Genomic DNA, 13,053 nt, shown 5'->3' with positions numbered 1-13,053 from the left:
AGTAATGCAAAAAAGCCACCATTTTTTTATTTTTTCAATGTATATTGACCAAATTCACAAATTTAATTACACAAACGGGTCTACCGCGATATAATTTCATTATTTTTACCTTTAATTCCGACGTTTCAGCTGAGTTGCACCAGCTGTGGTCACGGAAAGACTGAAATTAAAGGTAAAAATAATGAAATTATATCGCGGTAGACCCGTTTGTGTAATTAAATATGTGTACAAAACGCGAGAGTTTAAAGTGACAAATTCACAAAGTTTTAAATACAGAAATAATAATGTTTGCATCATTTTGACATACACACTATATAGAAATGAAGTGGTCGGACTTTCTGCAGAACTACGGTCAAATTGCGTTTTGGGGCTATCTTTAGCACGTAAAAGAACTCCGCAGAAGTAAACATGAAGTTATTTGATGATTTCTGCTTGTTGCTACTTATTGCTAAAAAATCAAAGTATAATATAATACAGTTACCCTAATTCTATTTATTTTAAAACTATTTGTTTTCCGTATCTTACCTATAGTTTGTCAAAGGACTGTCTCATTTCAATCATAGACAGAGAGAATCATACTATCTTTGTCCTACACTAGTACTAGCACCCAAAAAAAAAGGACGAGTATAGTTTTCCTGTTTTTTACTGACTGACAAATTGGTCTGACCAACTATATATTATATTTTAGTAAAAGGCCAACTATATATTATATTTTAGTAAAACCTATATCCGTACTATCTAAAGGTTACGTTGTAATTGTAACACAATAGGGGCACATTGCTCGACTAGTATTACAATAATGTCCTAATATAATTATTCCTTCAGCTGGAGTAGGGCTTCGAGAACCCATTTCGAATAATTTTCTATACCTACCTATCGAAAAAATAATTCCGCATAATAATCGAACCTACTTACCGAATTTTACAAGAACCGGTTAAGAAATGCGACCAGTATATTATGAGAACAGCGGACATGCCTGTACGAAATCAATTTTGACCATGCTGAAACGGACACCTTCGCTTTCGCTCGGTCAATAAGTCAGTGACCATTGACGGTGGGGTCGAAGTATAGTAGTAGACTTCATAAATTCGTATACAATTTTTTACCTTTTTCAATTAATTAAGTTGTGGGGTTGGAAACACATATTGATCGTGAATTAGATAATTAATATAATTATGTGTAAATTTCTACAAGGCTCTTATTAGAATACGGCTTCACGATTAATAAATATACTGCACAAATAAGTTTTCATTATGTTACCTATATTTTGGTAGTTCTTTATAGGTATAATAACTAGTACTAATACATAATAATATAATCAAATATCCTGTTCGATTAATTAATTTATGGTTGTATCTAATGAACTTTTACAAATAACTATTATAATATAATTACCTTATTTATAATTTAACTATAATAACTTGAGTCTGATGTCTGTTCTCATGACTGTACTTATTATTAATGATTAAAATATGATAAATTTATAAATCATGCCTATTATTTTCAGTGTCAGTAACTAATAGGCAGAACCTACTTACTTACTTAGAAAACATGGATTACTTATTGACTGTTTGTTATATTACAGTAACCGTCAAAGATATGTTTACATTTTTCGCCTTATTACAAAGGAGTAACATGCAAAAGTGTCACTTTCATTTGCCATACCACAGAAGAAATAATAGTACTACCGTACAGAAAGGACACTTCCTACAAACCCGAAGTTTGACAGCGATTCAGGGTCGAATCATGCTATCTCTTTCTAATATATAGCACTGTCCCTTTCGGCTATTTAGGGTTGTCAAAATTCAAGTGATTATCTTATCTGTGGTCGTGCACGCACAAGGAAGTCAAGTGGTGCCAACCCTAATAATGGCTCGGAGCAATGCTGAGCCGAACGGAGCCGAGTTCGACCGAAGTCAGGAGTGTCTCCCCACTGGCCATACCACGGGTGCGAAACTTCTTCCTTCGGGCAAACTCGGCTCCGTTCGGCTCAGCATTGCTCCGAGTAATTATTAGGGTTGACACAACTTGACGTCCCTTTGCGTGCACGACCACAGATAAGATAATGGCTTGAATTTTGACAACCCTAAACAGCCGAAAGGGATAGTGCCATATATTAGAAAGGGACAGCATGATTCGACCCTGAACCACTGTCAAACTTCTGTTTTGTAGGAAGTTTCCTTTCTGCTTAAGCTTAATTTTGGAAGCGCTGACGGTTTGCACATTTAGATTAGATGTAGGCAGAACAGAAAAAAAAACGAGCTTAAAATTTGAATAATTTATAAGCATAAACATAAATTTCTTATCCTAACTATTCTACAAATTGCTAGTGCCAGATTTCTCGACCAATTCCAGCAGCGTGTGTAGAGAAGTATCGAACAGTTCACAGCGAATGGGCATCTCTAGGGAGTAGAATGGGTTCTTGAGTGCATAGTCTGAATACAGCTCATAGATGCGCTTGAGTACCGCCTCGCTGCCTGTCATACTTGGCTCCGTAACCAGTATGAACTTCACACCTGTAACATTTTAAGGGCTAAAGTCAATAACCTTATAAAAACTGGGCAAGTGCGAGTCGGACTCGCGTACAAAGGGTTCCGTACCATAATGAAAAAAAAAAAACGGAAAAAAATGCAAAAAAAAACCGTCACCCATCCAAGTACTGACCACGCCCGACGTTGCTTAACTTTGGTCAAAAATCACGTTTGTTGTATGGGAGCCCCATTGAAATCTTTATTTTATTCTGTTTTTAGTATTTGTTGTTATAGCGGCAACAGAAATACATCATCTGTGAAAATTTCAACTGTCTAGCTATCACGGTTCGTGAGATACAGCCTGGTGACAGACAGACGGACGGACGGACGGACAGCGAAGTCTTAGTAATAGGGTCCCGTTTTACCTATTGGGTACGGAACCCTAAAAAAGGCCTTTGTCAAGAATTATACAAGCCTTCATTGGTAGCGAGGTTAGTTTTAGGTTTTGACCAAGTTTAAGTCATTCCAGTATTGACTAAAAACTAAGGATTCATTTTAAATGGCCTCTGGGAAAGGTTCCATTTTAAATCCCATGATGTAGGTAAACAAAGGTGTTGCCAGGAATATATTTGCAGCATGGTATAATAATATACTCCGCCTGGTACTCTATTCCGAGATTCGCGTATGACCTAACTGACACGGGCCTACGTCATCATGCTGTTTACAGGTTCTCAAACTTTAAAATGTGGGAGAATTTTAACCAACGGCGAAAATTATTTTAACGGCATTAATTTTAAGTTCTTCATGTAGAAACATAGTAAAATAAAACAAATCTAATGTATTAAATTAAACTTTATTTATCTATACAAGACAAACGTTTGAAAAACTAATTCACAGTTACACATTAATTACCAAGCTTACGACGTGAAAAGTTTGGAAAACACTGCGACTGCTGACACTGAGCGAGAAGGAAATAACGATTAACACGCGTTCGACAAGGATGACGGTCAGGGCATGAAGTTATCTAGATCCGAATTGTCAAAATGTGACAGCGCTATCCTGTGTTGCCAGTAATGTAAACAGAATTACCCGGACGTCTGAAATTTCTTTCGTGAATCGGAAGATATTGCTAACGAATAATTAAAAATGACGTGTTATTGTAAAATTTAAGATAAAATACATATAAATGAAAATTATAAAATTATAAAGAAATATTTTAACTTATTAACCATAGGTATAATGTACCCATGTAACATGTTATGTTGAAAGAAAGTGGCAATGTTATTGTGACGTAGGCCCGTGTCACTCTGGGAATAGAAAACCATGTTTTATTAGACCATGATTTGCAGTATTCAAGATATTTATACTCTCCACATTGATGAGTAATCTTTGTTTACAATAAAAAACCGGGCAAGTGCGAGTCGGACTCGCGCACGAAGGGTTCCGTACCATAATGAAAAAAAAAATAAAAAAAAGCAAAAAATAACGGTCACCCATCCAAGTACTGACCACGCCCAACGTTACTTAACGTTGGTCAAAAATCACGTTTCTTGTATGGGAGCCCCATTTAAATCTTTATTTTATTCTGTTTTTAGTATTTGTTGTTATAGCGGCAACAGAAATACATCATCTGTGAAAATTTCAACTGTCTAGCTATCACGGTTCGTGAGATACAGCCTGGTGACAGACAGACGGACGGACGGACGGACGGACGGACAGCGAAGTCTTAGTAATAGGGTCCCGTTTTACCTTTTGGGTACGGAACCCTAAAAAGAAACTTTAATCAGAATAATATTTTTTAAATAGAGTCAGACCAAGAAAAGTCTGCAGCGGATTTGATAGCCCACGCAGTGCAAGTGTTATTTTAAACGTCAAACTTCTATACTCTAAATCATAATTAGATTCCCAAAAAAAGTAAGACAATGTTGCCACTTTTTACTAGCGCGTCTTGTATTTATGTAAAAATAAGTAAATAAAAGTACTTTTTTAAATCGTAGGAGTAAAATTACCAATAAATAAATTATCTTAGCGTATTTATTTATAAAAAGGAATTTACTACTATTATTTATAAATAGGAATTTACTATTTTACAAACAAATTATTGCAGTGGCAACATTGTCTTACTTTTTTTGGAATCTAATTATGATTTAGAGTTTATGAAATTATGACGTATAAATAACACTTGCACTGCGTGGGCTATCAAATCCGCTGCAGACTTTTCTTGGTCTAACTCTAAATAAAAAATGTAATTTGTTGCTGGCAACCTTTATTTGCTATACTTGGTCAAGCAGATCTTGTCAGTAGAAAAAGGCGGCAAATTTGAAAAATTTTGGTGCGAAGGGATATTGTCTCATAGACAATTTGAATTTCGCGCCTTTTTCTACGGACAAGATTTGCTTGACCATCTATAGTTAAAAAAGATAGTTTTATTTTGTACTAAGCAGAAATAGAAAAAGTTCTTATTGCTAGCTAACCTGTGAGAGTCTGGAAGCAAGAAAGCTTGAATGAGTCAGCAGTGAGGGACTCTATGCCTGAGCACTTAGGAACAGGGCTTAGCTGGCTCGCCAGTGCAAACAGCGGGTAGAACATACTAGCCAGCACAATTTTTTCATTTGTGGTGGCGCGAGGGCGGCCAAATTTTAGGCTTAGTGGGTAGTTTTCCTGAAAATTTAATATAGTTATTCACTTGATGATTTGGTTTAGCTATGACTTCTTTAATATTGACTTATTGGAGCTTGGGAGAACTAAACATGAGAATTATATATTTTTTTAGGTGTGGATGCATTATGTAGACCCAGGGCTTTGAAGCAGCAGCTGAGGATTAAACTAGGATAAACACTAAGAGAAGAATAGGAGATTACGTATATTATCTGCGTTGTGGCAATGAATAGGAGAAGAATAGGAGATTACGTATATTATCTGCGTTGTGGCAATGGACAGGTTGGATTATATATTATAATTTATATGTATATATTTAAAACTTTAACTTAGTTGATATTACCTTAGTTTCTATAATAGTGAAGACATCCCTGCCATCTTCTGTCGTCCTGCCAGTCACTGGAGACCCGTTTACAGAGAGTAGTACGTGTCCAACTGCAAAAAATCGCAAGGAAACAATCAATATAAAGGATGCGTTTAAAGTAGTTTTTACTGGTTTCTAGCACTATGATTCGTGAGGAGAACAACTTTAGTATCTGTGTTAATGGAGTAGTATTTAGGCTTACCGTTTATTCCGTCTCTTTGCCCAAATACTACTACTACTTTCTTATTTTCGTACTGCAGTTTGATATCCAGTGGAAACCCAAAGGTTTTCTCAGTTTCCACTCGTGGAATGTTGTGGTCGTAATTGTATATAAGTCCCCCGGACTTGCTTACGATGAACACACCGTATATCACCATAATTAATGACTTTAATTTAACTAAAACTTGTAATAAAATGCATTTATCATCAAAACACAACACCCACAAATGACACTTGACAGTACTAATCTCTGCTCGTTCTGAAATCACAATATTATTGACACGATTTTACTTTTATCTTAATTTTTGTACTAAAATTCTTAAAATATTGCCATATAATATACTACGTTGAAATAGTTATTTAAAAAATCTTTCTTGATATATAAGCATTACTGGGTCTGGTGCAAGTCTGGTGTCTGGTTCATATCATGGATTACGAATAACGTAGGATAATAAAGTTTTTGAACGCGTCGTTTTGACACTTGGCGACACAGTATTGCTAGTGTAAAAAATAAAAGCATTGCCAAACACGAAATAAATTATTTAAAATGTAGCCAATAGATGGCGTAAATCGTTATCCCAGTAGAAGTTAGACCAAGAAAAGCGATTTTGATAGCCCACGCAATGCAAGTGTTATTTATAAGTCATAATTTCATAGAAATTTAAAGTTTAAAATGACCCCTGCACTCCGTGGGCTATCAAAATCACTGCAGTCTTTTCTCGGTCTGACTCTACTTAAACCGGATTTGATGTATAATTGGCGGCCAACGGCCAAAACTATACCTACTGTAAAAATAAGTTATCAAATCTCAGCAAAAGCCAAGCCCGTAAGCCCTGATTTTGTCAACCCCCTATTTCATATACATATTCCCTAACTAAAGTTGGTCAAGCAGATCTTGTCAGTAGAAAAAGGCGGCAAATTTGAAAAATGTAGGCGCGAAGGGATATCGTCTCATAGAAAATTTGAATTTCGCGCCTTTTTCTACTGACAAGATTTGCTTTACCATCTATACATCTTATCCTGTGAATTTAAGCTATTTCACCAGTGCGCTGTTTATCAAAAGCTTGTAACTTGTAATACAAGTGGACGTCCCTTTTTGACAGCTTTTGTTAGAAAGGGACTTCCACTTGTACTACAAGTTACAAGCTTTTAATAAACAGGGCACTGGTGAAGCTATGAGGAGTAAGAGGGTTCGAAAATGAGACGAAACAGTTTGTGAAAAGGAGGTAGGGGGCTATTCATAAATTACGTCATTTCAAATTAGGGGGGGGGGGTCTGGACATAGGATGACGGTAGCATGAAGTAGGAGGAAATGGGGTCATTTGAAGCATGATTTTTGGATGATTATAGGGGGGGGGGGTCAAAAATCGTCAAAAATCGATGACGTAATTTATGGACAGCCCCTAGGTAGGAGTTTATATACGTAGTTACCTAGTCTTGACGGGGTACTGCCGTGCCGTGCCTCCAGAGCAGTGACGTCAAACAGTTCGTGTACAAAACTCTATTTAGGAGTTAAGTAATATTGCCAACGGTGTGCATATACCGGAAGATGCTTCCGCTGATAAGATGTTGATATTAAGCATTTGATCTGGGGATCACAGAGAGTGAAGTGACTCATCGCGTCAATAAGCTGCAATCTTATCAGCGCAATCAAAACACCCAGACCCAAATTGACAACTAATAACTAGGTATCAACATTATTAATTTAACTAATCTAATCTTTGGCTTGTGCTTTTTAACTAAACTGTAGGTAGGTACATCTGTACTAGGCATTAGGTACGTACCAGGTGCGTAACAGTAACATATTACATATTACTATGTTCCTAAATAGCTACTTTTGGCGCGTCGTTCTAAACGCTACTTTTAATGCTTTGTGATTGTGACTAGGTCCGAGGGGAACCCTTTAATTTGTCGGGGTTACAATACAACCTATCCCATGTAAGGGAATGCCCTTACATGGGATAGGTTGTACTTATAGCTAATGAGCTGAATATAATGAGTTCTCTGCCTCAGAGCTCGGGACGATCGGCATTTTTAACCGTTTGCTAGTCTTGCCGCTGCCACTCGGCACGTGGCTACGCAAACTGTGCGAGCTCGCTCTTTGCGGTTGAATCAGTCACTGGCGAGCCCGGTAATATAATATGTATTATTTAGGTATACGATAATAGGTTATTTGCAAACAGTGTGCGTAGAAGGGAAATGGTATTCTTCCGCTGATATGATGATAATGACGATGCTGCTGGTGCTATCTGTGATGTATGCTGATTTTATCTGGGGATAGTAATGATGAGAGTAGTGACTCACCTGTAATCTTATCACTTTATATATCTAACACCTGAGTTGAAAACATAGGTAATTATTTAACCTTTGTCATGTCATTATAAAGTAGAACTTGCAACTTAGGTACCTACGCGGTTATCAGGTTATCACTCTGATGCGAATTCGTACGTCGCTGTAATTATTCATTGAGAACATTGCAATTCAGGAAGATATGATGAGTTGAGTAGGTATAGATGGTCAAGCAAATCTTGTCAGTAGCTAAACGCGAGAAATTCAAATTTTCTATGAGACGACATCCCTTCGCGCCTACATTTTTCAAATTTACCGCCTTTTTCTACTGACAAGATCTGCTTGACCAACTATATCTTGTAGATCTAAAACATCTACCTAAGACCTAAGGACTGTTGTTATCATATATATATCGGGACGGCCAATTAAGGTACGCAAGAAGATCAGACCGGAACGCCTCTATTGTTAAATCTAATGCTACAGTGCGTGTTCAGATATTTTTGAGTACCACGGCCGCTCAGATTATAACTCTGATGGCGACTGTACCTACTGTACCTAGTCATCCAAATAGTATAAACTTTGGGTTAAACCGTCCGCGTATGACGCAAGTAACAAGGCTGCGAGATCGACTTTTAAATTGGTGACCAAATACAGATTATTAATATGTCTGTTCCTCCGATTCTTGCGGTTTGTAACGTCTGTGTTTCCGACCTTATGGCCTTCTCGAAGAATATAAAACATGCACTTAGAAAAAAGTATCATTAAACCGTCATCGTCAACTGTTAAGAGTATCACGAACCCGCTGCGACAAAGCCGCTTCCATACAATCCAAGTTACGATCTCATCAACGCGCTTAAATTACTTAATTAATTTTATAGTATTAATCGTACTTAATTAATTTTCTAGTGACAAGAGTTCCACGGTAACAAATTTATATGTTAATAATTAATAATAATTTCAGCCTAATATACGTCCCACTGCTGGGCACAGGCCTCCTCTCATGCGCGAGAGGGCTTTCTCAAGTTTACAAAGGAAAGATTGTCATATTTTTAATAAGACTCAAGGTAATTTTTAAATAGTAGGTACCTAAAAAATCAAATTTGCATGATGTAAATGTACATTTGTTATAGTTTCTTTTATTTATTAAAAGTACATTTAAACTATAACTACTACCTACTATTAGTTATATTTTGTGTTTTCGACATGTTGGAACGCGGATCTTGGATGATGCGCGAAACGGTCGCAGTTTATGCTAATTCAATGCGCTTATTTGCATAATAAGTTGATAATTAATTTAGGCTGCTATTTAACTGATCACCAGATTTAATAAAATTTAATGCCAAAAAAATCTATTTTACCACCCTAAAATCATGAGTGATCACCAAAATTATAACACCATTTTAATGTGAAATGATTACCAATTTTATTACATTTTACTATCCTTTTAAAGGAAATGACACCAAAATAATCATTATTAACCCAAAAATAGTCAATGATTACCAAATTTCAATCCCCATTTTAATGTGAAATGATAACCAAATTTTTACATCTTGCTATCCTATTAAAGAAAATGACACCAAAATAATCATTGTAAACCCAAAAATAGTAAATGACCACCAAAATTAGAACTCCATTTTAATGTAAAATGATAACCAAATTTTTAAATCTTGCTATCCTATTAAAGCAAATGGCTCCAAAATAATCATTGTAAACGCAAAAATAGTAAATGATCACAAAATTGTAACCACATTTTAATTAAAAATGTGCAATCATTTAATATATCGTTATCCTATTAAATTAATTAATTCACTTCGTCACCTTTTTCTAGTAGCATTTTATTTCTGTAACAGTCGCAGTTCTAACCTAACCTAACCCACTTTTCTAGTAGCATTTTGTTTCTGTAAGGCTCGCAGTTCAAACCTAACCTAACCCACTTTTCTAGTAGCATTTCTTTTCTGCAAGGGTCGCAGTTCAAACCTAACCTAACCCACTTTTCTAGTAGCATTTCGTTTCTGTATGGGTCGCAGTTCAAACCTAACCTAACCCACTTTTCTAGTAGCATTTCTTTTCTGTAAGGGTCGCAGTTCAAACCTAACCTAACCCACTTTTCTAGTAGCGTTTCGTATCTATATGGGTAGCAGTTGAAACTTAACCTAACCTACTTTTCTAGTACCATTTCGTTTCTGTAAGGGTCGCAGTGCTAACCTAACCTAACCCACTTAACTGATAGCAGTTTAACTTACTTTTCTAGTAGCATAACGAAATGCTACTAGAAAAGTAGATTAGGTTAGGTAGGTATGCGGTGCGGGCTACGGGGGGTTGAGCGGGAGGGGCTAGTAATTTTGGCATCAGTTTACTTTATTTGGTAATATGTATAAATTTTTTGGTAATCATAGTGGTTTATTTAGGTGAAAATATCGCATTAATTTGGTCTTCAAGATTTGGTGATCATTAATGATTTTTGGTGATCATTCAATATATTTGGTATTTGAATACAATTTGAAGTGCAGTCGTAATTAAAGTGGTGGTACTTTTGTATTTTTAGGCCTTATTTTTTTGGTGTTCAGTAATTTTTTTTGGTAAGCATGATTTTTTTATTTAGGGTACCAAAGTATTTTTTGGTGGTCATTATATTTGTAGCCATTAATTTATATATTATGTTCTGTATATAATAAATTTATATAAGGAACATAAATCAATAGTCCAAGAAAAGGATACCTACAATAAAAATTGCAACCTGTGCCCTGTTTATCAAAAGCGGAATACAATACAAGTGGAAGTCCCTTTCTAACAAAAGCTGTCCAAAAGGGACTTCCACTTGTATTACAAGTTACAAGCTTTTGATAAACAGGGCACAGGTCCTTAAAATTAAATGAACAGTTGATCACTTGTAATAGGTGTAGGGTACCTAACTAACTATAAGCTCGGTCCTTTCTTCAGAGCGACTCTCTTGAAAGTTACTTGATTACGTAATTTCAAGATCACCTTCCCGGTTGCAAGGACTTCTCATACTTTTTTGTTCTCATTCAATCTCAAGCTTTTTGTTAAGTATTAACTTATTATTTAATACAGTAGGGTAGTACATACTTGTGTACTTTCCAAGACTACACAATAGCCTGACCCAGGATTCTAACCCACGATCTCCGGCTTACAAGCAGGAGGTACCTACCTATACCTATGCATTTATTATTTTTATAAATTTAAGGTAAACAAATTGAAACTGTCTTTGAATACATAATTAAACGTCACAACATTAACCTGCATTTCGATTTTTATCTCCACAGCGTAGAGTTCATTTTTGTTTGTTGTCACAAGCTTTATCATAAAACTGAACACTTTACGACAGGTAAATACAATATACAAGGTACTATTACTATGTATATTTTACAAGTGGTCCCTAAGTGTTTCTAAAATGTAGATAATACTGCTCCCGTATGTCAATTTTTTTTTTGCGCGCAGTGTAAGCTCGCGGTGCGCTCGCGCAGACGGACTGTAGATACAATAGTTCCAAGAAAACGTTTTCCTCACACGACGCACACTGGTTCTGTCGGCACTCGGCAGCGTGCCTGGCAAAAAGTTCGCTCTGTTTCATATCTTACGAGAATAATAGAGGATAGGTAGAAGATATCATACTTTTTATTGCATAACTCAATAAAAGATAGGTACGGAAATATATATGGGTATAAGTATACCCTATGTGATAATACCTATTTTTTATCATGATGCTCAGTGCTCACACAAACAGGCAAATGCGGCTCGCCTGATGAAATGCACCACACACACCGATCACCATAGCTAACGCCTTCAATCCCAGACCAGACACGTGTTGCCTACCTGTCCACTTTTTTAATTACAGTAAAATTCGTTTAAAAAGATTCTGGAGGGACCATAAGAGCGCTCTTACAAGAAAAGTCGAAATAATGCAAAATTGATGATACTAGTCGACGAAATTCAGGACTTTGCGCTCATTATTAGAAACAATGAGTACTGGTTCCAGTAAAAGCGTCTTCTTATCTTTATAAATATCGTTGTAAATATTAGAAAAAGGACTTATTAAATTAGTAATGATTTTTTTTCTGATGGTCGTTTCCGAAAAACCCCGTGAAGCACTGAATGGCGAGCTCTTATTTGGAAATGTTGAGAATTTTACTCTGCTAAACCTGGCTATTTTGTATTACTAATACCCTGTACTTTAGGCATATCAAACTATATTTTTCCTACATACCTTTGAGAAAGAGAAAATCAAAGTAAAACGAACTCGATTTTCTCTCCGAAACAAGTGTCAATTCCTACGAAAATCTACTTAATATCGAAGTCATTTTCATACTCAAGCAATCTGCAACGTTTGCTTATACTGTTGGTATACATTAGTGTTTATGAAATTCTACTATAATTTTTTGGCAATTTTTTGAAAACTACTCTATATTACCGATGACGCGCGCTGCGCCAGCTCAGTGCCGCGGCAGAGCTTGTAGAGGCAGGACGTGTGTCGGTCGGCTCCGCACATTTTCAACAGCGACGACGAGGTTTTTTATCATTGTGTGCGGCGGGCGCCGTGTAAAACGCTATACTGTGTGCGTGTAAACCGCAACGAGAGACTTTGATCCTAGCACTGTTTTTATAGTATTATAATTTATAATGGTACAGTTTAATAAACTACCGGACAGGATTAAAAATATTTGAAACGACCTGACATTCTATATGTATTTATTTGACTCAAGATAGTACTCAGGGTCTGATGATGGAGCCGGAAGGTGGTCACCGGTACCAATCAACCATGCAACTAAACCACTTCGTGTTTAGGCTCGTTTTATTCATCTCAACAAGATCTTTGACACAAGATAGTACTCAGGGTCTGACGATGGAGCCGGAAGGTGGTCACCGGTACCAATCAACCATGCAACTAAACCACTTCGTGTTTGGGCTCGTTTGATTCGGCTCAACACGATCTTTGACTTAAGATAGTACTCAGGGTCTGATGATGGAGCCGGAAGGTGGTCACCAGTACCAATCAACAATGCAACTAAACCACTTCGTGTTTAGGCTCGTTTT

The 13,053-nt window shown here is 36.4% G+C and overlaps 1 protein-coding gene across 1 annotated transcript; it reads right to left on the bottom strand.

Annotated features, from left to right (window-relative positions):
* Positions 1–2,263: 2,263 nt before the first annotated feature.
* LOC134803630 (trafficking protein particle complex subunit 4) lies at positions 2,264–5,945 on the bottom strand. Its single transcript, XM_063776445.1, has 4 exons — positions 5,696–5,945; positions 5,473–5,564; positions 4,946–5,132; positions 2,264–2,516 (listed from the first exon to the last, which is right to left on the bottom strand). Exons 1-4 carry the CDS (start codon positions 5,868–5,870, stop codon positions 2,317–2,319), a joined length of 654 nt encoding a protein of 217 aa, XP_063632515.1. The 5' UTR covers positions 5,871–5,945; the 3' UTR covers positions 2,264–2,316.
* Between the last annotated feature and the right edge of the window lie 7,108 nt (positions 5,946–13,053).

This window comes from Cydia splendana, chromosome 1 (assembly GCF_910591565.1).
Source record: "Cydia splendana chromosome 1, ilCydSple1.2, whole genome shotgun sequence".
In the NCBI taxonomy this organism is placed as follows: Eukaryota; Metazoa; Arthropoda; class Insecta; order Lepidoptera; family Tortricidae; genus Cydia; species Cydia splendana.
This window is presented reverse-complemented; position numbering and strand designations above follow the sequence as displayed.

Coding starts and splice junctions, on each gene's coding strand:
- LOC134803630 (XM_063776445.1), bottom strand. CDS start 5,870: ATGGTGATATACGGTGTGTTCATCGTAAGCAAGTCCGGGGGACTTATA. Junction 5,565..5,695: donor GCAAAGAGACGGAATAAACG/GTAAGCCTAAAT, acceptor GATTTTTTGCAG/TTGGACACGTACTACTCTCT. Junction 5,133..5,472: donor TCACTATTATAGAAACTAAG/GTAATATCAACT, acceptor TTAAATTTTCAG/GAAAACTACCCACTAAGCCT.